The sequence below is a fragment of the Mastigoproctus giganteus genome, chromosome 9 (genome assembly GCF_048544385.1).
Source record: "Mastigoproctus giganteus isolate SK-2022 chromosome 9, ASM4854438v1, whole genome shotgun sequence".
Lineage (NCBI taxonomy): Eukaryota > Metazoa > Arthropoda > Arachnida > Uropygi > Thelyphonidae > Mastigoproctus > Mastigoproctus giganteus.
In genome coordinates, this window is record NC_143583.1 from 143484791 (window position 1) to 143511080 (window position 26290).

General features: G+C 37.5%; 1 protein-coding gene across 4 annotated transcripts in view; it reads left to right on the forward strand.

Annotated features, from left to right (window-relative positions):
• The window catches only part of LOC150080786 (pre-mRNA splicing factor cwf19l2), a 315168-nt gene that overhangs the window by 56693 nt on the left and 232185 nt on the right, over positions 1 to 26290 (forward strand). For all 4 annotated transcript variants that reach the window (XM_090381845.1, XM_090381844.1, XM_090381843.1 and 1 more), the window contains exons 5-6: positions 8800 to 9015; positions 17103 to 17517. In XM_090381845.1, the coding sequence (XP_090237971.1) occupies positions 8800 to 9015; positions 17103 to 17517 (631 nt within the window). The remainder of the gene's footprint in view (positions 1 to 8799; positions 9016 to 17102; positions 17518 to 26290) is intronic.

The window sequence follows — 26290 nt, forward strand, 5'->3', positions numbered from 1 at the left end:
GTAGGCAGTAAAGTAAGTAATCAGGCCCTTAGCCATGAGGGGCATCGAAAGGTGACACAAGTAATTACAGACCTGTTAGTTTAACTTCTGTTCTGGGGAAAATAATTGAGTCACTTGTTAACGAAGCACTTCAGGATCATCTAGACAAGACTGCAGTTATATTTCAGAGAGCATGGGTTCGTTAAGGAGAAGTATTGTCTGACCAATTTGATAGGATACTTTGATGTGGTCACAAATGGACTGGATGCAAAAAAAATTTTGATATCATATACTTGGATTTTAGGAAAGCTTTTGATACTTTTGCCGATGGAAGACTACTGTACAAGTGGAAGCAGTAAAAGCAGTAAGGCATTAAGGGCCAGTTGCTGCTATGGATAAAGGGATGGTTGAGTGGGAGAAGACAGAGAGTGGTAATCAATGGACACTGCTCTTTGTGGACTAATGTCCCCTATGGATTCGTGTTGTGCTCATTCTTGTTTTCTGTATTTATCAGTGATATCGATGAAGGTATAAGGGGCTTAATGTCCAAGTTTGCAGGGGTGTTAATGGCAGCAAGGATGGTACACTACTGCAACAGGATCTAAAAAAGTTGAGGAGTTCGGCTGAGAGGTGGTAACTGAAGTTTAACATTGACAAATGCAAAGTACTGCATATCGGTAGCAGTAACCCCAGAGTAACATACCAACTGTGTGGTACTGTACTCAGGCTAGTGGTGAAAAAAACCTGGGGGTAATTGTGCAATCATATATGAAGTTTTCTGAGTAGTGCAGACAGGTAGAAGAGTAGATCATGGTGGCTTGTCGATGATATATACGAATTTTGCTAGCAGGGATAAGGAGGTGATTATCCCATTGTATAAGGCAATGGTCAGGCTACAACTTGAGTACTGCATATAGGTCTGAAGGCCTGATTTTAGGAAAGATTATTATTATTATTAGCTACATAATGCAAGGAAGCCTGAGGCTTATGCTGCACCAGCCAAAAAAAAAATTGCCGAGTTGCCCTGAGAGAGAGAGAGAGAGAGAGAGAGAGAGAGAGAGAGAGAGAGTGTCAAAAGTAGAAGGGAATCACCAAGAAACAGAAAAATGATGATATCCAGCTCAGGACCCTGGGTGTGCCAAGCCCATACTTACCAGATGTGGGCCACTGGGGTTAGTAAGGTGAGGGGGCACTTGGGACGTAGAGTACCTAGAACGATGTTAAAACAAAAATGTCAAACGCTACATCTAGAGAAGTATAGTCATGAAAAAATAGCATTTGTAAGCAGAATTGGCAAGAAAGTTACAAATCATACTGGAAAAATCCTCCTGTCAAGCATAAATGGTCACAGTGCGGTATATACATTTTTCATAAATGATGTATCCTGTGTTTGTTTCATCACAACATGCTATTGCAAATGACAAAATATATTTAGATTTTCAAAGACACAGAATATGGAAATCACAGTAATAGATACTAGTTAGTACAACTGTACGAGAAAGCAGCTGAATGCAGAAGAAACAATTGCAGCTTTATATAGCTACCTGACTTATAAGTATCAAGATATTTAAACATGTCTAGACAAATCTGTAGGTTGTTGTTGTTTTTGGTTTTTAGGAGCATTAGCAACTAAGGCCATATTGCTCCGGGGATATGCAGTGGCACTCCCCGACTTTTCCGTGTCCTCCGTATTTGGTGGTTACGGGCTTTAACCCTGGTCTAATCAAGAAGCGTGTGCTACGCACTGCTGCTCCTGCCCACCTGGCTATGGAGGACGAAAATCTATAGGTGTCAGTCACAAAGGAAGTAGTACACATTGCATATACATGGAATGTGTATCTATAAAAACAGTTCCTACTGTTTGTAAAATTTCTGTATGCAATAGGTAAAAATGGTTTGGATTTCTGGATTTACCACTAAAAGTACACTCAAAAAACACCATGAATTACACTGGTCAACATGTAAAATGTTACGAAAATGAAAATACTCAATCTTGACTAATTTCATGCTGCTGGACACGAAAATCACATTAAAATTTGTCGATTGGCTCTTGTTTTCGAATTACAGTTGGGGTATTATATTAGCAAGTTACTCTACATATGCGATCGGCAACTTTTGCCTCACTCTTCATTATGTGATAAGTTGTCATCTCAAATGCATTTCAACTCTGTTGCAGTAATCCTAGAATATAGCTAGGTATTGGGTGAGTTGTTCTCAGTTAATGGTTTTTCTCTGTGAGATTCCTACTTTTTTGCACACTATTTGTGTCGTGTAACATTAATATGCCCCGTAATTGTGTGAATAGGTCCAGATGACTTCAGTTACGTATGTGGAGAAGTCATGTTAGCTTATAAAAAAAGCTTCCCTTAACTCGAGCCATAAAAAAGCATACTTCTTGTACTTCGGGTATAAAGTAAGCAACCAGGACAATAACTGGGCTCCACACATATGCTGCACTGCCTGGTCGTCAAGACTCAATGCGTGGGTGAATCGTAAGGGTCATTTTATGCCTTTCACAGTGCCCGTAATATGGAGGGAGCCAACAAATCATGTCACAGACTGTTACTTCTGTATGGTGCCTCCTATTAGAAAAGGGATGACAATGAAGATAAAGTGGCAGTGACATACCCAAATATACCATCTGCAATTTGTCCCGTGCCTCACGGTGAAGTACTACTTATTCCTAACCACCCAACAGTTTTTCTGTACAATCTGATGACGATGAAGACACTGATGAACATTAACTTGATATACACGAAGTAGTACAGCAGTCATCTACATCAAGGATCCACCATTTTGTCCAAACCTTTATCCTTCTGAACCACAAAAGATCACAGAAAGTGAGGTTAAGGTCTCAAGGCTACAACAATGGAATCTTCTAGATAATTCTGTGAAAGTGACAACATTTTGTATATGAAACAAAGACTGATTAATTCTATCAAACAGAATTTGAACTCACTGTATGTAATGATGGTAATGGTCTAATGGCTTACAGCAATGAACATGAGGCAAGTTCCTGAAGAATGGTGACTATTTATAGAATCTTCTAAGGTTAGCCTTAAAGCTGTGTTATTATACAAGGAAATATGCTACCTTCAATACCTCTTGTATATGCTGTCCACAAAAAAGAAACAGACGCAAAAATGCTAAACATCCTCTTAGGTGTACATTATCAAAAGTATGAGTTACAGATATGTAGTAGTAGTAGTAGTAGTGGCATGTGTTGCAAGAAAGCAAATGTATGAGCTTATGCAGCATCAGCCAAAAAAAAAAAAAAAAAAAATCACACCATTCACTCCAAATGCATGTCCAGTTCCTCCTTAAATTTATTCAAGCTATCAACTTCCACAACGACAGATGGAAGTTTGTTCCAGCAATTAACCACCCGCTGGCTAAAGGCAAATTTCCGCACATCTATTCTACATCTGTCTTTTCTTAATTTGAATTTATGCCCCCTTAGGTTCGTAATCTGAACAAGTGGAAGGATCCCATCAGAATTCAGCGTGCTCAATGTGTTGATTTAAAGGTAATCATCATTTTATTAGGACTACAAAAGGGTTACACTAAGTATTCTTACTTTCTCTGCGAGTAGGATAATTCATGCCAAGGTTATGTACTGCAAGAAGAGGAGTTGGCCTCAGTGAAAATCATTAACACCTGGAATGAAGAACGTAGCATTTGAGCCTCTGGTAGATCTAAATAAAGTTTTGCTTCTACCACTCCACATCAAACTGAGTCTCATGAAAAATTTTGTGAAGACTTTGGAAGTGAATGGTCCTGCATTCACATAATTGCAAGAGAAATTCCCAAGACTTGGTACAGAGAATATTGAGGCAGGTGTTTTCATTGGTTCACAAATAAGGCAACTTTTCAAAGATAATCAGTTCGAACGTGTTCATAATAACAGCGAGAAATCGGCATGAAAAGCCTTTCAAAATACTTTGACTGGTTTTCTAGGAGATGTTAAAGTCAGCAAATCTCATTACTTCTTATGAAAATCTGGGGTGCAACGTGTCATTGAGGATGCATTTCTTGCACTCCCACTGGCTGATGGCATCACCCAACTGTGGTGCCGTCAGCGATGAACATGGTGAGTGCTGCCATCTTAGTTGATTATTGTTGGATGGTGAAAAGGGATGCCCCCGAAGCTGAATTGTGGGGATGCGCCTGAAGGGAAAGGCAAAAAAGGTCCTGTGTTTGATACAGATATGTTTATACCTCATCTCTCTCCCATATAAATAAAAAATACCTTGTATAAATATAAAAAATTACTTTTTTTCAAAAACAAGAGCCAATCTTCCATTTTAAGCACCATTTTTGCATTTAACACCCTAAAATGTATAAAGTAAAATTATTTTCATGCCCATAAGATATGACCCAAAACTTGTTGTTCGGTGTTATAAGAAACATCAAAATCTATGCAGATCAGTGTGATTCACTACTATTCTTGTTACCGTTTATGAAATGAGTGTCAGCTTCAACTGTGCTATGTAGAGATCATTTCTCTGGGGTTACTGTTACCCATATGTAGTATTTTGCACTCACTACTATGTCTCTGATATCCCAACAATATTTGCCTTGACCAGCACTTCATATTCATCAAATTTATTTACTGTACTCCTAGCATTGGTGTAAATGCAATATACATACACCTGTTCTTACTGTAACACAGCCCACGTATTTACTTGTTTCACGACCCCTAGCAACATGATTTTTACACTGCTCCTCATTCCAATAGAAGTAGTGCAAGTATCATTTCCACCTCTGCCTGAGGCTGCTGTTAATCTTTTAGTCAGGTGGTTTTCAACTGGGGTGCCGCAACAACATTCCACGGGTGCCACGTGATTTAGGTTTCATTTACTTAAACTTATTTTTTTTTTAAATTTATATACAGTGGATTCCGGTTATTTGGGCCACCGGTTAATCGGGGCAGCCGTTTTTTTGGGGCAAATCTAAAAAAAAACAGAAACCAGTGAAGAAAATAGCCAGAGTTTACTTCACTTAATTGGGACAGCATGTCGTTTAATTGATGCAGGAGACTGCAGCACTGGAGATTACCCTACGATTGTCTCTGACGGTACCACGTGGTTCGGTAAACATTCTGGAGGTCACAACCATAAAACAATAAAAACAATTAGCATTCATCTGTTTATTAGTCTTTTCTGTTAGTGAAATCTATCGTAAACGGACAGTAAACTCGATCTTTCTGAATTTGCGATAATACTGATAGATGGATTCTGTGGGTTATTATGGTGAAATGTGTTTACACTTCCATGAAATCTTCAATTGTGTAAAAAAATAAATTTTCAGATCTTCTCTTCATTCCTATTTTTAAAGCTTATTAAATAAAATAAATAAATAGCGTTGTGTTATATTAAAATAATAATGATGCAAATAAATGAAATAAATAGAATGATATAATTTCAGAGGCATCCGCCTTCTTTTTCAACATTGAGGTTTATCATACAGCATCATCCTTAAATATCAGCAGGCTCACGGTTCTCAGTACGTGTTTCTACAGGAGCATGGGCAGTATTCTCTCCATGTGCACTGGAACCGAAAATGGCTCGGGAGCATGCCAAGTGGAACCGCTCATCCCATCCAAGAACCAGCGCCTCGAAGAGGGGATGAATGTGGATCCCCCTGTCTCTATTAATAGTATTGCTCTCAGAGGAGCAATTCCGCAAACTCTCGAGCCATTTTTGGTCCCAAAATCTGTGCCCCTGGTCGATGATAACAGCTTCATCTGGGGAGATTTGATGGTGCTCGACGCCTCCGTAGCCAGATGGGCAGGAGCGGCAGTGCGTAGCACATGCTTCTTGATTAGACCAGGGTTAGAGCCCGTGCCCACCAAATACGGAGCATGTGGAAAGGTCAGGGAATGACCACCACATATCCCTTGAGCAATATGGCCATAGTTGCTAATGCTTCTAAAAACCAAATAACAACAACAACATTGATGGTGCTCCTCCCAAAAATGTTCTGCCGCAGCAGACTTCCCATAATCTGCGGTCTTTATCGCATTCATATGCTCCCCCAGATGATCTTTAAACCGACGTTTCGTTTCACCAACATAATATTCCCCACAATCCGGGCACCTTATCTCATATGACCCCCACTTGTACATTCCTTTCGTATGGGGTCCTTGATCTGTTAACCTCCGCCCTGGCAGCTGCACACAGCGTGTCTGGCAATCGCGCAATACCCGAGCTATACACTCAGGCCCGGATAGTGGGGAATGTATGCAGTGGCAACTTGTGTAAATGGTTCTCTTCGTCCATGCCCCTCTTCTCGGATATATTTATCAATGATCCTCTGGGAGTAGCCACATTTTCTGAGATTCGCTGTGACACATTTAATTTCTTCTTTTCTATCCTCAGAGGTACTGCAATGGGACCCAGCCCTATCCAATAATGCCCTAATAACACTGTTCTTATGCTGGTTGGTTTGTGCCATTTTGTAATGTGAAAATTTTGAAACCCCGGCACATGGGTTTCCTATATACACTGGTTTTCACCCTATGTACCAACACATCAAGGAAAGGGAGGGTACCCTCTACTTCCACCTCCGAGGTAAACTGAATAAATAGGGAGAAGCTAATCCTAACCCTAGGGGAGGAACACCATCAAATCTCCCTAGACGAAGCTGTTATCATTGACTGAGCACATAGATTTTCGGACCGCAAATGGCTCGAGAACTTGCGGTTTGCTCCTCTGAGAGCAATACCATTAATAGAGATGGGAATCCACATTCACCCCCTCTTCGAGGCGGTGGTACTTGGATGGGATGGCCTGGCACACTCCTGAGCCATTTCTGGTTCCAATGCATATGGGGAGAATTACTGCCCATGCTCCTGTACTGCTGAGTGCTGAGAACCGTGAGCCTGCTGATATTTAAGGATGTGCTGTACGATAAACTTCACTGTTGAGAAAGGAAGCGGATGCCTCTGAAAGCTAAGATTTATTTTAGCGCTTTTTTCGGTTTTATTATCCTGTGTTTTATCTACATTGTTTATTGTAATTTATTCATTGCAGTTTAAAATTTCATATTTTATTGTACAGACAGTTACCTTTTTATCAGTTTTATCCAGTGGAATTATATCATTCTATTTATTTCATTTATTTGCATCATTATTATTTTAATATAACACAACGCTATTTATTTATTTTATTTAATAACAGTTGGTGTAGGATTGTGTGGTTATTATGAATATGCTATCTAGTTTTACGTTATACTTTACACTATCAAGTTCGAGATATATGTTATGCTATTCCGTATCATTCTAATTTAGTAAATGGTGGCAAGTTTCGAACGGTGCAAGTTTTACCAATACTAAGTAATAACCTACAAAATTTTATCTAAATTCAAAATAAATTAAGTATCGTAATTAGGAATATAAAGCTACTTCTAAAAATAAATTAATATGCCAATTAAGTCAATAAAACTTCAAAAGTTTAAGAAAAACTTCTCTATTAGCTGGAGTCTTAAAAACTTCCTCCCTTTAGACTTCTTCTCATCTTTAAACTTCTTCCTTAAAATGAAGAAACCATTACAGGGCAGCAGATTTTAGACCAGTGAGAAGTTAAGTAATTAATGAATGTAAGCCTGGCTTTTTGCTCAAAGTGAGGTATTCTGTTCAAGATTTCTGAAAAAGCTTATCCACAGATTGGAAAACTATAACTCTATAAGGTAGTACATAGAGAAGGATGAAATCTTCCAGCCATGTTTCAAATCCCTAACTGAAATATTTCTACATGAGGGTAATTACTTATTGACTGTCCCTCATATATCCCATTGTGGTCACTTTTTATAATTAAAATAAAAAAAAAAAAATTGTAAAATTGAAAGCAACCTTTCCTCAGTGCCAGCATTGGAAGACTACAGGCTTCACTATTAATCATCTTCTGAACAACCTGAAAGCATGTGAGGTTCCTTTAAAAAACTTTTGCATTTAGTGTTGATAATGCCCTTGTTGGGTAGGTCTGAAAACTGAAATAGCAAGGATGTTAAAAGAGAAGATTGAGCACTTGGTGCTTAATAGGCTATCCTTATTATCCAATTAATTTGTGTGCTGAAAGGGGAGATGCATGCCTTCAGTGGTGGATATTTATTGCTGTCTAGAAAGAAGTGCTAAAAATAGATGTAGATTTAAACAGTTAAATCTGACAGTTATTAATATAGTTAATTAAACAGTTATTATTTAGATTTAAACATAGATTTATCTGTGTACCGAGGTTATTACTCCTAAAAAGAAACATTGATTTAAACAGTTTCAGTTAATACATGCCGCTAAAGTAAAAAAGATTTCTGTGTATATGTTGGCTTTTTTGGGTGCGAAAACAATGGCAACCATCCCAAAATCTACTACAGGGCATGGAGATGGCAAAGTCTGTGACAGTTTCTTTCTTGAAATATTCTTAATCACTTAACATCTAACAAACGATCCAAACAGAAATCCTCAGTCAGAAAAATTCAAGATAGGTAAAGTTCGATATAAAATCTGTTTGTTATCAGTGAAATTTTATTTTGTTTTGGTCAAAAAACTCCTGTTTTTTCTCAATTAAAGTTACTCAATTTCTAGCTTTTTGAAAGACAAAAGTTAACAACTATGCTAATAGGTGGATTTAAGCCAAAAACATAGTAGGACCTTCCAAAATAGTCCACTCTCTATAGTTGGTTTTTACTCGTGTATTATTGAAATTGAATTTTTTTCATTTTCATTTTTGCTGTATAAACATGCTGCATACCGGTACAGTTAATGATTGAAGAAGTTAAAAAAAGTTAAGTTGAATTATAATGAAAATATATTTTGACTTTCAGCCAGGCTATCACGAAAGAGAGCTAAATCCATACTGGAAAGATGGTGGTTCAGGACTTCCTGCTGAAACCAGTCATGCTAATGAAAGCATCTCTCTCCCAAGCAAATCAGTGGGAGACGGAGGACTTCGTTGGCTTAAAAGAGCATACCAAAGAATAAAAGAACAGGCAGAAAGTGAAGGAAGAAGTATGGAGGAAATAGCTGCTGAAAGATGGGGGGTGAGTGGTAATTTGTTTCTTAAAATTTATATGAAATTATTGTTAATGCTCTCATTTTATTAAAATTTTAAGAAATTATATTCCTGTTACATTATACCTCATTTACAACTTTTATCTCTCATGTGGCTGCATGTATAAGGTTATTTAAATGAAACTTAAGCTTGTGAAATAAACAGTTAAGATATGTAAAGAATGAATGAACTGTAGAATAGATAATGCAGTCCTCTAAGATTGGGGTATAGTTTAGATATCAGAGTCGGATATAGTTACATGCTGTGAATAACATGAAGATACCCAAATGTGCTGGGTGTGTGTGGTGGTGGTGTAGTTTTTAACTGCAGAGATTAAATAACCAGAGAATATATATATATATACAGGGTGATTCACTACCAGTGCGACAAACTTGTAGGAGGTGTAGGGGGCACAAAGACGAATCGGAATCACATAGCATTGCAGGGTCTGAAATGTCTTCATCATGTGGTAGAGGACGTCGAATGGGAGGTCGCGTGAACAGCGATCCCGCTGGAAGTCAGCATTTGCGAACCAGTTCCCGAGGCAGTAGGATGGACGAGTATTCAAACGTTGAACTGGCCAACATGCACCTCGCGTATGGAGCTGCAGACTGTAACAGGCACACCACTCTGCGCTTGTACCAGGAACGTTTCCCGCACAGGCATGCTCCTCATCATACGATTTTCACACGTGTGCACAGAAGGTTACGTGAGACTGGTTGTTTCACAAGAGGTACCATGAATCGAGAGCGAATGAAGAGGACGCCAGACAATGAGGAGAATGTCCTATGTCTTGCAGAAGGCAGTACGAGTACTCGAGTGATAGGCCAACGATTGGGTATTTCCCAATCCACTGTATGGAGGATACTGTCAACAAACCAATCTCGTGTCCAATCATTGGAGCCTGCAGATTTTCCACTCTGGAGGACTTTTGCTACTTGGTTTCTTCAACAGAAATGGTTCGCATATGCTGACTTCCAGCGGGAACGATGTTCACGCGACCTCCCGTTCAACGTCCTCTACCACATGACGAAGGCATTTTGGACCCTGCAATGCTATGTGATTCCGATTCGTCTTTGTGCCCCCTACACCTCCTGCAAGTTTGTCGCACTGGTAGTGAATCACCCTGTATATATCATCATATGGTAGCATCTATGGTGCAGACTGTTTGAAACATGCCAGTCTTCCAGTGGCATAAAATATTCATACAGGGATGGCAGTCTTTGTAGATGTGCTAGTATTGGAAGCATCATCCTGTCATATAAAAATTATTAGCCTTATGCCCAGCATAGTGAAGGTGATACTAACGTTCTTTTTTTATTTACATAGATCTCTACTGATAGCCTGGTTGTTCCCTGGTGCTCCATCACTAAAGTAAAATGGCAGCTTAACACATGCTATCCATTTGCAGCTTTTCAAATCTTCCAGCACTTATTAGATTTTGAATAGTGTGGATGAATTGCACTGCAGTTTGGTTATTACTCGTGGAGCTACAGTTCGAACAACCCGAGACTCTTTGTATACTGTTTACAAGTTTCTGCATTTCTTATATTAATAGCATTTAAACTTGGATTTAGGATGCAAGGATATACGTATGAGGTGTGGCAATAAAGTTCCTGGACTGGTGCAATAAAAAGAACACAAAGTTTAGGAACTCAAAAATGGTTTTATTTTTATTTGAAGCAATCACCACCTGATTGAATGCACTTATTACACCATTCTAAAAGTTTCTGTAATGAATCAGCAGAGGTGTCCAGTTATGTTCAGTTCAGTGGTTATGTTTTTCTTTATGTCCTACTCCTGAAATCGCTTTTCTTTTGAGAGCAATTTTTACTGGGGCAAAAAGGAAGAAGTCCACTAGTGCTAGATCATGAGAGTAGTGTGGACGGTTTATATGTACAATGCCACGTTTAGTCAGAAATGGGTGGGGACATTGTTATGCAGCAAGAACCAGCTGCCTTTCTCTCAAAATTGTGACCTCATCCAAGAAATGCGCTCAGTAATTTTTGAAGCACTTTTATGTAGGACACAGCATTGACTCCCCCTTTCCCAGGTACAAATGTGTGGCTATTGCCACCATTGTTTCATACATTGTCATTGTCAGTATCATTGTCAGATACATTGTCAGTATCATTACTCCAGGAAAGAAAATACTTTTTGTGTTCCTACCAATCTGAGTGGTTTACAGTAGAGTATTAACCCTTTTCTAATTATTGATTTTAATATTTTCTTTATCTGATTTTTTAATGGTTGTAAGGATTTTCAAAACATTGAGTTTCATTTTTATGAATGACTTTCTCGAAGAAATAGTGGACAGTCAAATTAAAGTAATTTGTGTTGCTTGATTTTAATGTTTTCTTTCTTTTCACTTTCAACTTTTTACATACTCATTTCTACTGCATCAATAAGTAACACCAAATAGCTGCATTCTCGTTTCATTGGTTAGTTTAATCAGTTGGTTATTATTATCAGTTTAACTGATCCTGAAATGATCACAATAGGCAGCATCAAATGTATACAAATGTGTGCGCGCATGATTTATTCTTCTGAGTCATTCATGTGGTCCCATTCTAAGATAATCTTAAAAGGTATGTACAAGTGGAATAGCTAATGTGATAACTTAAATGTTCACTCCAACAAACAAAGGATGAGAGTCTCAGCAACAAAGCAGTATGTTTGTGATTAGGAGTTTCAAAGCTTCTTACCATCTTTGGGAAACACGCTGCATTCTCTACGCATCCACCTCCCCACCAAATTATATATGGGCGAAAGAGAGTGAAATTATTGGGTATCAAATATCAATATATGAAGACAGGAAAATGGGAAGATTTTTGCTGTCTTCAGGGGGAAAAAAAAAAAAAAATATATATATATATATATATATTTTTTTTTTTTTTTATATTTTTTTTTTCCATTTTTTTGCTTTTATATATGAAAGAGAGAAGAAAATATTTGTCACTATATAAATAGAACCAACCAGTATAAGATATGAGGTTTAAATGTATCTGTAGGTTATAATTTTGTGCTTTTGCATCTGTTAAGTTCAATATCATATTCTATTTTAATTTCTGATTGCTCATTTGCAGTTAATAATGGATCAGATTCCTTTTGTTCAATGAGTTTATCATCAGGTTCAATTTGTGAAAACATAACTACATGTGTGATTGAAGAAACACAGAGATTGGCAGATGCTCTGTTTTTCTGTATAGGGTTATGAGAACAAATTTGAATAAAATTAGAATAAAAGACAGTCAGTGCAATGGAAAAAAACACAGCCCCCAAGAGCAAAACTTCAATCCATCAAAGATCAGAAAAAAACAACTGAAATGTTAGAAGGACTTACAGACGATGACTTCCAGAAATGTTTGTGTGCTTGGAAGAAATATATGGAACAGTGTGCAACCCACGGAAATTATTTTGAAAGAGGATAACTTGTAAGGTACAAAATATTTCATTATATTTATTTTATTACAGCAGTTTTGTTATGTAATAGCCACACCTTGTACGTGGGGTGATCAGGCTTTCAGGGATGAAAATCAGGAAAAAATGAATTCTGGTGATGAAAAAATTGGGACAAAATGCACTCTGAAGAAGAAAAATTAGGTAATTTCTGGGGCCCATCTATAAAAGCCAGGATGATGTAATTTTTATCCTTGTTCTTCTGGGAAATTTTAATATTAGTAAGCAATATTTCATAAATCAGAACACAAAAAATCTGTAATTTTATTTTTGGTTCAGGTAAAATTACCAACTAGCTAACTGTAGGAACACAGTCCTAATTTAGATACAATTATCTTTTATTTAAGAAAATATTAACTATAGAAACCCAAAAATCAAAATACATTTTACATTAAAAAATACCAGATAATTCTTTTCATGACTAATAGTTATGTAATCTATTTTGTGTAGATTTTCTGTTTTATGTTGAAGTTAAAAATCCCAAACAAATTAGTTCATAATTTTGCCACTTGTAGAATGATTTTCAGTGTAGAAATTTCCATTCGATTTGCTCTTTGTTGTGTTACATTCAAAGAAAATATTATTTCCTCAATAAAATATTATTGAGGAAGTTAAAAAATATATATATTGACACAGTTTCAAGTTTTCTGTGTGGAAGGCTTAGGCTCAAATTTCATCTCAACAACCGGAACTTTTATTAACTTTTTTCACAACATGGCTGAGGTGCCTCCATAGCCAGGTGGGCAGGAGCAGCAGTGCGTAGCACGTGCTTCTTGATTAGACCGGGGGTTCGAGCCCGTGCCCACCAAATACAGAGGATGCTGAAAGGTCAGGAAATGACCACCGCATATCCCCACAGCAATATGGCCTTAGTTGCTAATGCTCATAAAAACCAAATAACAAACAACATGGCTGAGTTAATTGGTCTCAGAGGCAGTTGCATGATTCTATCTCCTGAAACTCAGATTTTTCTTTCAGCAAACAGAACAAAGAAGGAATGTGTTATTATAGATACAATACAAGGGGGTATCAAAAAGTTCGTACCCTTATCTAGAAATAATAGCCCTAGAAAGGTGAAACTTCACAGGAACTTTAATCCTTTTCTATGTACTCTCCATGATGGTAACACATTTCTCCCATCTATGGGTCAGTTGTTTAATCCCTTGATCATAGAAGTCCGCACTTTTTGCCTGTAACCACGATTCTGCTTCATTGGTGACTTCCTGAGATGAATCAATGTGGCGTCCATGCAATGATTTCTTCATTTCTTGAAACAAGGAGTCTGATCGTGCTAGGTCAGAAGAATAGGGTGGGTGCTACAGTAGTTCAAAGCCACACTGGGCAACAAAGTTGGTGGCAATGGCTGTGTCAGCAGGTGCATTTGTGTCCATCTTTTCAGATGGATACCTTTGGTTAACATGCCATGCTTTTTTACCTTCAAAGCATCGCATAACTTTTTCAAAAGATTTCTGTAGTATTCTCCAGTAAGTATGGAACCACAAGGTAGGTAATCTGTCAGGATAACTCCGTTTCTGTCCCAAAACAGGAGGAGGTGTGCTTCCACTTCTTTGACATGTCTTTAGTCTCCCAATTGGACTAGTACACCCAGCATTTGTCACCAACCGATCAAAAAAGTTCGTAACATCTGCATTACACAAATCCAACAGTTGGTGAGAACATTGCATTCGACATTGCTTCTGCAAAGGCATCCTGGAACCCATTGGGCAGAGACCTTAGACATGTGCAGATGGTCATGTAAAATGCTGTGGGCAGATCCGTAACTAATTCCCACTGTATTTGCGATGAAATGAATTGTCACCCGTCTGTCACTCAGCACCAGCTGCTCAACTGTCTGTGGATGTTGATGGCCTTCCTTCTCTTGGCTCATCAAAGACACTTGTACAACCGCACTGGAACTCCCGTTTCCACTTTTTTACAGTGTCATAGGATGGACAATTCTGCCTGTACAAGCTTTCATTTCTTCATCAATTTTCTGAGCTTTCTTGCCCTGCAAATGCAGGAACTTAATCACTGCTTGATACTCCACTTTGTTAACCATAGTATTCTTCTTCAGATTCCGGGCTCCACCTCTGGTGTACGATCATCTACGGGAATGAAATTTCACATGTTAGTTATTGAATATGTAGACAACTTATATTAAAAATGGCATCTTCCTATTGATGTTTTATCTAAGTCAGGGTACGAACTTTTTGATACCAATATACTAATGTTTCGTAGTGTTAGTTGCTTTGATGCTTAATATACCACCACATTTTGAGTATTGCATTACATGATCACATTTCTTATAAAGAATGGTACCCACACTTCTGAGCAATACTAAGAAAAATGAGTAAAAACAATTCAGTTGCACTGTATTTTAATTTTTAATTATAATGCCGTTTGGTAAAAAAAAACAATAAAAAAAAAGAATAAGTAAATAAACATTTGGTTTTGAAGTATCTGAAGTCAGAGCAGTGTACCATGTTAACATAGTGGACACTACATCCAGACATCATCTCTCTGGGGCAACAGAATAGGTAACTTCAGTGTGTGGTTTATATATAATAAGTAGCAGAATTTGTGTTTGCACCCAGGTGTTGCAATGGCTTAAAACAGGTCTGCCTGCACTTGCAGTTTTGCAGTGTTGAAACATTGGTCACCTCTGAATTTCTGGCACCTCTGCTTACCTGCCACTATAGAGGTGCACAGAAATTCAGAAGACCTAACAGTTAGCCTACTATGGTTGTTAAGGATATAGAGTGAACGTGTTAGTTTCTCATAAGTTTTCAGAATTTGTAGTTTCAATACAGCAGTTTTGCTTGTTTTTCTTTATTTTCATTATTTTTGACCCAAAATTAGCCAAATATTGTTCCATAATAGCCAAATATGGATCTTGTAAACTTCTCTAATGTTATATTATTATCCTGGAATATAAACAGAAAATTTAGTTATTTATTTATGCATAGGCATTTTATTGAATGGAGGGCAAAAATTAAGTTTCTGATGCTTTGTTTTATCAATACATTAATTAGTAGTGCCAAACAATGCAAGAAAGCAAGCAAATTAGCATCAATACCAGCAAATAGCAAATAAAACTATGTGCCAAGTTTATAAACAAAAACCAAGCATTGCTGCAAAGAATTCAGTGTGCAAATATTGAGTAGATATTAATTTCATGTACCTTTACTTTTACAACACTCGTTTATTGACTGCTTATGAATGACAACTCATATGCATTACAGCATGGTACTTTGGTGACTTTTGAACTCATGTGGCAGCACATCACTTCTAGTGCATGTTTGATACTTATATGCATAAAGACTGTGTACATGTTAATAGACTTGATAACAGATTCCAAATAGAATTCAGAATGTCATTATAGTAATTAGTTAGTTATCTGTTAATTGGAAACTATTTTGTAGAGTAATTTTCTTGGTAACAATAAAGAGTATAATTTTTTTTCTACAGATACATGGAGTTACTGTTTTATTATATATGTTAAAGTTAAATTCATATTTAATACTATTAAAATTTAATGGGATACACACACTGAAGTTAATTCCAGAAAGGGATTCCAAGTTGACAACACTGTATGACCAAAAGTATTTGTGCACTTAAGGCTACTTTTGCCCTACAACAACTTCAGGTAGGTGTCAGCTGGAATTATTTCCATTTCTCCTGCAAAGCAGCTGTTGGGGAAAATTTTGGAGGATGTTCTTTTAATCCAGCACTCCAACTTTTATTACAAGTGTTTATTATGTTCAAATTCTGAACTGGCCATTTCAGATTTTCTATCATTGTCCACAAACTAGACATGTATAACCCTTTATACATTGTATCATATGAAGAATGAAGAGTTGTCGTACTGATACTGACAGGGCCTACTTAGTACTGCAACAGTGAAAAGGTGGCACAATTCTCCAAAACATCCAAGTAGGCCTAGATGTAGTTTCAATCAATGCTATCAACAGACCAAATCCAAACCAGCTGAAACAGCTCTATACCATCAGATATCCTCCACCAAACTTTATGGTCAGTGTGTTGGAGTATTGTCTTAACATAAAGGGGGGGGGGTTGGCTTACGCACAGCTGCCCAGCCATTGCAGATAAATGAAGCACAAACTACATCCTTTTCATGTTGAGATATCACTTAATGCCTCTCCCCTCCCAATCTTTGAATAACATCTGTCATGGTGAATTCTGGAAGGATCAGATGGGCTGCAATTGTGCAAATAAGAAACGTTAATGATGTGGCATCTGACCACTGCCTCACACTGAAAGTCAGTAAGTTATGGTTCACAAACCATACTACCACACAGGCATCAGTATGTCAGACCCACCAGATTTTTGTTGACATGGCTTAGCTGGCATGCATGTGTGGGGAACTTCTGATATAGTACACATAGAGGATTAGCCAAATACTTTTGGGAATACTTGGTACTCTTAAGGAGATGCTGATTGTGATATATTTAAAAACATGTGGCTTTCTATATATAGCCATTCCTAAAAATAGGAAGTGGCTCATGACTGATGAATTTTTTTTGGAATTATTTATTTTCATTATATCTGTTTTTGTGTTTTTTAAACAACTCAATTGGATATTTTACTATTTTTCAGTCATTAGAAAAGTTGGAATCACTTATGGCAGAAGCTGAAGGAAGAGCTCATATGAATAGGAAAGAAACAGATAAAATTAAAAATAAAACCAGTGGAGATGCTAAGGTTTACTTAAAAGAAAAAAATGTGAGATGTGATGCTGTAATTACACACAATTCAAAAAAAATTATGAAAGCAGAGATTGGTAGAAATACATTCCCTGACCCTGAAAGATTTAAGAATGTCCAACGTTCGCTTAACATGAAATTACCGTTAGGTGGAACATCACCTTCAGTTAACATATTTTCAAAACCAGATGTTGAAGTACAAGAGGATATGCATTGGACAAGTAGGAAAAAAGATGTCAGTATTAAGCCTGCCTGGATGAAAAAGGAATATATGAAATCAGATGTGGATACTGTAGTAGCTACTCAAGGTAAAGGTCTTTTCAAATATCTGTATTTAATATTAACTAACTACAGTGCAACCCCTGATATATTATGCATAGTTATACGATGGTTTGGGATATAATATGAGTGTGAGCAGAACATTGTGATCATGTCTCCAAGAGGGACATAATAAAATGTGGTTTATATTAAATCACAAATTTCACAATAGACACAGACATAAGCAAACTCTATACCTCACAGAGCAGAATCAGTTATTGCAATGGTTTTCAAAGTGCCGAGCTGCTGTATTATCTTCTGTGATATATTCTCTCAATTAGACGATTAATTTTTATAAATGAGTAACCGTAGATTTTTATTTCTTACCTCAGTTAGAGATGCAATGAACAATACATTAATGAAATGTTAATATGCACACAGGACACTCTCAAAACTAAACATTTTCCTTTGTGAGGGGAACCATCTACCATATTTTTCAGCTTGATATATCCAATTATAAATTTTTATAAACAACAGCACGTGACATTCTTTTTCTTTAGAATGACAAACTGCTAGGAGCATAATGTGAAATATGCATGAATTTATGAAAAGTTTGTATATTTTTACAAGTTGTTGCTCCTCTCCACAGTTAGTGTCTTCCATAGTTATACTGCAGTACTGTAATTCACATGTGTTGTTTATGAACCAAAGTAGTATGTTCTTTTTGTAGATGAGGGTGGGGAAGTCTGATAGTCATTTAATCCTCAATATATAACCCAACCGTATTACATCATTTTGTGTTGCCGACCGGGCTAGCAGGTGGGTAAAGTACCTACCTAGCAACCCAAAGGTCGCGGGTTCGAATCCCGCCTCGGCTTGGATCAAAGTACTGCAAAAACCTTGGGAGGTGCATTATGGCCACAGAAGCCGATGCGCCAACAACTATAAAAAAAAAAAAAAAAAAAAACATCATTTTGTATGGAAAATGACATCTACACCAATGAGCCAAAACATTTGACCACCTACCTAATATGATGTTGGTCCTCCACGTGCAGCCAAAACAGCTTGTACCTGACGAGGCATGGATGCTACAAGATTTCTAAATGTGTCTTGTGGTATCTGCTACCAACACGTAACCAGTATCTGGTGCCTCTGTAGCCAGGTGGGCTGGAGCAGCAGGGCATAGCACATGCTTCTTGATTAGACCGGGATTCGAGCCCGTGACCACCAAATACGGAGGATGTGGAAAGGTCAGGTAATGACCACCGCATATCCTCGGAGCAATATGGCCTTAGTTGCTAATGCTCCTAAAAACCAAATAACAACAACAACAACGTAACCAGCAGATCCTTTAACTCCTGTAAGGTCCAACCAACACGTAACCAGTATCTGGTGCCTCTGTAGCCAGGTGGGCTGGAGCACCAGTGCATAGCACATGCTTCTTGATTAGACCGGGATTCGAGCCTGTGACCACCAAATACGGAGGATGTGGAAAGGTCAGGTAATGACCACCGCATATCCTCGGAGCAATATGGCCTTAGTTGCTAATGCTCCTAAAAACCAAATAACAACAACAACAACGTAACCAGCAGATCCTTTAACTCCTGTAAGGTCCAACCAACACGTAACCAGTATCTGGTGCCTCTGTAGCCAGGTGGGCTGGAGCACCAGTGCATAGCACATGCTTCTTGATTAGACCGGGATTCGAGCCTGTGACCACCAAATACGGAGGATGTGGAAAGGTCAGGGAATGACCACCGCATATCCTCGGAGCAATATGGCCTTAGTTGCTAATGCTCCTAAAAACCAAATAACAACAACAAGTAACCAGCAGATCCTTTAACTCCTGTAAGGTCCATGGTTGAGATGCCACAGATCAGAGTTGCTGTTCCAACACAAACCGCAAATGCTCGACGGGATTGCTGTCTGGGGAATTTGGAGGCCAGGACAATACCTGAAATTGTCCTGGCCTCCAAATCCCTCTTGTTCCACAAACCAGTCTTGAACAACCCGGGTGGCGTGGCATGGTGCATTATCCTGCTGAAAGACAGCACCACCAGAGGAGAAGACCGTTACCATGAAAGGGTGTACCTGGTCAGCAATGATGTTTAGGTAGGTTGTAGACGTCAGAGTGCTCGGCACATGGATGACTGGACCCAGGGTATCCCAGCAGAACGTTGCCCAAAGCATGACACTGCCACCACTGGCTTGTTTCTGTTTTTGTGCATCTAGATGCCATCACTTCCCCAGGTAAACAGTGCACGCGTACCTGACCGTCCACGTGGTGCAACAGGAAACATGATTCATCGAACCTCACGACCTTCCAATCACTCAAGGTCCAGTTTCGATGCTTGCGTGGAAGAACAAAAAGTAACACTGATTAATGGAGCTCAGTATCAGGTGTTTTTTATACTGTGTCCTGACCTGTACATGTGGCGTAGTTCACCTGTGGTTGCTTCAATTTGCATAATGACTTGCTGGTCATAATGTTTTGGCTCGTCAGTGTATAAGCAAAGCTAATTTGAAAGCATGGGATTGTAATAAGAAATTCACAGATTTTAAATTTAATTTTTTAAGTATATGGAACATTTAATACTTTTATTTTGAAATATAGTATTATTAAAAAAAAAAAAAAACTACATTAGCTGTGCATTTGCCTTTTAAAACATTTAACCGATTTCTTCCATCTACACAGCAAAATAGTAAAACTAAAAGAAAAAAAATGTGCAAAATAAAATTTGCTTATTTAAAAAAGTACTTGTTTAATAAGTCATCTTTTAGTCTTTGTGTATTCATATTAAAAATTTGAAAAAGAAAGGTTAAATTTTAACTCTACCTATAGTGTGCTTTTGCTAATAATGTTGTGTATTGAAGCTGTTCCCTGACACCTGCATTTTATTGAGGTTGCATTGTATTAAAAAAAAGAAACCTCAATAATCTATAAACCTTCATAATCTCAATTTTTTTTTTTTTTTATAAAGTAGTTTTTAATTAACCAGTGATAAATATTCATCAATACCTCTAAGTAGGTAAGAAAAAAGATTGCAACCAAGCAATGGTATTGAAGGCAAAGAAGTAGAGGCAATAATGCTAAATTATATGGATACAGAGAAGTATGCTTTTTAAAAGAAATATTACTTAGGCATATAGGAGCCATAAAGCCCATCCTATGAATAATGGCCCTGGTCGATTTCAGTTAAGGCTAAATGTATTGTGATTCTCAAATAAAATTAAATATAAACTGACAATCTCTTTATTAAACATAGTATTTCTGAGTTAACCTTGCTCCACCATATTATCAGGTTCTAGCTTTCTTCCAGTTTTCACACTGTTAACTTCATAAAATGTATTGGTGTTCCAAAATGTTGAATTAAATACAACTCTAGTTCATTTGAATAACACACATTTTCTTTAAATGTACTTACAGAAAATATGTGTTATCTTATGTTTATTATATATGTTATTTGACAAGCAGTCATATAACAATTTGAATTAGCAATTTCCTCTAGACTATTACAATCAATCCTAAATCAACTAAATTTGGCTGCTTCATCAAAAATAGTTCCACATCCAAAAAATAAAACTACAGTAATCACTATAACCGGCACGGTTATAGTGATCACTGGTTATTAGAATCATATGCTTTATAGAATCAAATTTCAAAGAACAGATTCAAATCAATAAAATGCACTACACTTTCATTTTTATTATAATCACATCTTCGGTTATAAGAATCAGTTTTGAATGCCTCTGTGATATTTTTCTAAAACATATTTCTGGAGGTCATATTTCTAGAGGTCACAACCATAAAACAATAAAAACAATGTGCGGTTTTTGGTTTATGGGTAGTAAACTCGATCTTATTGCATTTGTGATAATACCGATAGCCGAAATTTTGTGTGTTTTTACTTTACTATAGTGAAATGTTTTCCCTTCACTGAAATCTTCAATCATATAAAAAAATATAAATTTTATCAGAATCTGCTCTTTATTCCTATATCTGAACTTCTTAAACTTTTTGCTCCATATCTCACTTGCACATGGCATGTTAGTTCCCATCCATGTGCTTTGTTATTGATTGATGCTTATCTTTTTTATTCTGTTTTAAACTTTACTACCCAAAAAAAAAAATGTCAGCGAACAGAAAGAGATTGAATTTGAGTGAAAAAAGATAAGTTACGAATTATAGAAACATATGACAAATTAAACTTAAGCAATATGTCTCAAAGGAAGCAGCAATAAAATTAGGAGTGCATCAGTCTTCTTTATCAAAATTATTAAAATCACGTCACACGTTAAACACTAATGTTTTCACATTAAACAGTAATCACATTAGTGTTTAATATGAAAACAGAAAAAGGAAGTGTGAAGGGAAATGCCAAACAGTAGATAAAGCTCTGTTCATTTGGTTTGAACAGGCCAGCTTATTAAATGCACCAATCAATTGTAGCATTCTTCTTCAAAAAGCTAATGGTTTTGCTGAAAAACTACATGAAGAGTTTAAGGCGACGGACGGATGGCTGACAAGATTAGTAAAAACTTCGTGGAGAAAAATAGGATTCCGATGGTTGGTGCAGCTGACAGCTGATTGAAAACATCTTGGTAAACTCTGTTAAGCATTTATATTCCTGAAGACATTTTTAATACAGATGAAGCCCTGCTTAATCTGTGTTAAAAATGTACTAAAGGGCTACCCCAGGCCATTGTATGATTTTTAAAAATTCCTCTGCATCTGCAGAAAAGAAGATCAAAGACAGGATTACACTTCCTTTAATATACAACATAATGGGAACAATCAAGATGAAGCTGTTAATATAGGCAAGAGTAAATCACCTAGATGTGTTAAAGGAGTAAAACAGCTCCTGTTGATTATGCCAATAATGCCAAAGCTTGGATGACAGCTTTATTTGAAGATTGTCTTCATCAATGGGATCCAATTTACAATTGCATAAGAAAACTAAAAAAAATTGCATTGGTTTTGGACAACTACCCAACTCATCCAAAGTTGACTTTAAAAAACATTGAATTAGTTTTTCTTCCTTCGAATGCCACATCACTGATTCAGCCTCTCAACAAGGGAAAAATAAAAATCTTTAACACCTTTAGCATTAGCATTAGTAGAGGCATATGATGCAAGAAAGCAAGCTTATGCAGCATCAGCCAAAAGAAAAAAAAAAAAAAAAATTCCACTTCACCCCTCCATTTGTTCGAAATACCTGTCCAGCTGAGACTTAAATTTATTTAGGCTATCAACTTCCACAACAAGGGATGGAAGTCTGTTCCACCAACCAACTACCCGCTGGCTAAAGACAAATTTCCGGACATCTATACTACATCTGTCTTGACTCACTTTACATTTGTCAATGTTAAACTTCATTTGCCACCTCTCAGCCCATCTGCTCAACATTTCCAGATCCTGTTGCAGCAGCATAGCGTCAGTAGTGTCCTTAACAACCGTGCCAACCTTTGTATCGTCTGCAAACTTGGACATTAAGCTTTATATACCATCATCAATATTATTTTTAAATACAGAAAACAATAATGGACCCAACACTGAACCCTGAGGGACACCACTAACAACATTAGTCCATGATGACCAGTGTCCGTTGATTACCACTCTCTGTCTTCTCCCCCTCAACCACCCCTTTATCCATAGCAGCAATTTGCCCCCAATGCCACACTGCTCCAATTTATGCAGCAGTCTTCCATGTGCAACAGTATCAGAAGCCTTTCTAAGATCCAAGTATATATATTATCAAAGTAATTCCCTGCATCCAGTTCTTTTGTGACTGCATCATAGTATCCAATCAAATTGGTCAGGCAAGACTTCCCCTTAACAAAACCATGCTGTGTCCGAGCTGTAACTGACATCTTGTCTAGATGATCCTGCAGTGCCTCCATTAATTTTCCTTGAACAGAAGTTAAAACTCACAGGTCTATAATTATTTGTGTCAGCCTTTGATCCTCCTTTGTGAATTGCGGTCACATTTGCACATCTCCAGTCTATGGGTACCTCCCCTGAGTCCAAGGAAGCTCTCATAACTATGGCTAAAGGTTTGGTTACTTCCTTTGCTGCCTCCTTTAATATAACTGGATAGATCCCATCCACCCCAGGTGCCTTTCTTCTGTTTATCTTCAACAATTTCTCCTCCACTTTACTCTCAGTTATTACCAGATTATCTAGCTTACTGCCAGAGTTGAATACACTTCTGGCATTCCCCTCGCTGAATAACTCCTCATGTGTGAATGTCGATGCAAAATATTCATTTAGTTTCTTAGCTACCTGAGCAGGATCATCAACAGTTGAACCATCGATATCAAGTGGACCAATCTGATTCATCCCCTTCCTTCGAGTTTACATAAGAAAAGAACTCTTTACTGATTTTCTTTGCATCCTTTGCCAAAGATTTCTCGTAATCTGCCTTCGCCTGCCTAACCTCCTTTGTAACTTGGTTACAGATCAACTTATATCTATCATAGGGTTCTGTGTCACGTGTTAATTTATATGTATCCCAAGCATTTTTCTTCTCTGTCATGTCTCATTAGTTCATCTGACATCCATTTAGGCCTAATCCTTGAATTAATTGGTATGTAAAGCCTAGTAGCTTCCAAGATAAGTTCTTTGAATGCTTCCCATTTTGAGTTTGCTGTTGGTAACATCATCAGTTGGTCCCACTGTATAGAATTTAAATACTGTCTCAGACCATCGTAGTCTCCTTTACGAAAGCAATAACCCTTCCCTTTACCCCGATGGTAGTTACCTCTTTGAGTAAATCCCACTTCAGCACACTGATCATTGCCACCTAGTGGTTCCTTTATCTGCAGATTCTTAATGCATGAAGAATCACTACTGATAATCAAAACAAGAGTATTACTCCCTCTAGTTGCCTCCCGAACCTGCTGATGTAGAAAACAATCATCCAGTAAATCCACAATAGCCTTGCTAGTGTGTGTGACCAACCCCCAAATTCCAGTCAATATCTGGGAAATTAAAATCCCCCATTATAAGACTCTCTGATTTACTGGTCCACTCTATTTCCCTGTACAGTTTCTTATTATACTCATCAGAGTCATTAGACCTATAGCACACCCCTACTCTCAACTTTGATCTCCCAGTGCTTATGTCACACCAAACTGACTCGACACTGCACTGTCCACGATGTCGACTGGCTTCACTTCCTCGGATTTTGTGTTTCTTAACTAATAGCATAATCCCTCCTCCCTTCCTATCCTGTCTATCCTTTCTGTAGACGTTGTACTCCCCAAATTTCAGTTCTGCATTCCTTATATATGTGTGACACCACGTCTCTGATATCCCAACAATATCCACCTTTGATGCTTTGAGCAGTACCTCAAATTCATCAAATTTATTTACCAAACTCCTAATATTGGTGTACATGCAAGTATGCATGCACCTGTTCTTTTTCTTAGCTACCCTAACACAACCCATGTGTTTACTTGTACCGCAATGACTCCCAGCAGTCTCTGAAATATCCTGCATCTTGTTTTCCAGGTTTCTGCTCATTCCAATAGAAGCAGTGCAAGAATCGCTTTCACCTCTGCCAGTGGCTACTGTTAATCTATTAGTCCTTGTATCCCCCCCAAGCTAGCATTTTTCCGACCCACCTAACACTGCCTCGATAACATCAGCAAATATTCTTGCACCCTTTCTATTTAAGTGTATCCCATCCCTGTAGAAGCAGTCCCTTTTGTTAACAAGTACAGACCAGGCTGAAAAAAAATTGTACCCCATGAGCCTTGCACAATCTTTCCAGGGCCGAATTGATCGACAAGGCTCTCATCATATACTCCCTCCTATCGTGTCTGGGCAGAATTGCAGACACTTTCAAATTCAACCCTAATTCACGGCTTTTTTTCAACAGTGACCTGTACTTGTTAAGTAATTCTGCCGGTCTCCTACTCTTAATATCATTAGTGCCAATGTGTACAACTATATCACCTTTTGTGCCCTTAAAAGATGATGATATCCTTTTATAGAGCGGATACGAGGTGAAGAATCGTCCAGTCTATAGATGATGGTTTGGGAATATTGTCTGATGTCATGAAGCAGAAGGTGCCTCCGTAGCCAGGTGGGAAGGAGCAGCAGTGCGTAGCACACGCTTCTTGATTAGACCGGGGTTCGAGCCTGTCACCACCAAATACGGAGGATGCGGAAGGTCAGGGAATGACCACCGCATATCCTGGAGCAATATGGCCTTAGTTACTAATGCTCCTAAAAACCAAATACAAACAAACTAACAAACATAAAGCAGATAACTGTTTTAGATGCACTTCATATGACAATAAGTGCCTGGAATGAAGTCTACAAGACCTGTGTTAGCAACCATTTTTAAAATGTGGATTAATTATTCGTGTTGGTCAACTAAGTCATGATACTAATCATGTTGAAAAGCCTGAAGACATGGATGAACAGGAGTTTAATGATTGGGTGATAGATGATGATCTATAAGTTACTACAGCTTTAACAGATGAAGAAATTGCACAGTCTGTTAGTAATGCTAATTTCCAAGGAGGAGGAAAATGAAGATGAATCTGAGCGAATTTCATTTACAAAACAGCAAACTTGTGAAGCTGTAGTCGTGACGAGGAGAGCGTCGAAAGAAACTGATGCAAGTTATTGTGAATATAGACTGTTGTACAATATGGAAAAATCTATAAATAGACTGTAGTGATAATTTAAAGCAATCTGAAATAAGTGACTACATATTTTAAATTATAATCATATTACAAAGTAGTTTGTTTAATTAATATGTATATTAATTAAGCTATGCACATAATTATAAATTTATTTTTATTTTGCTA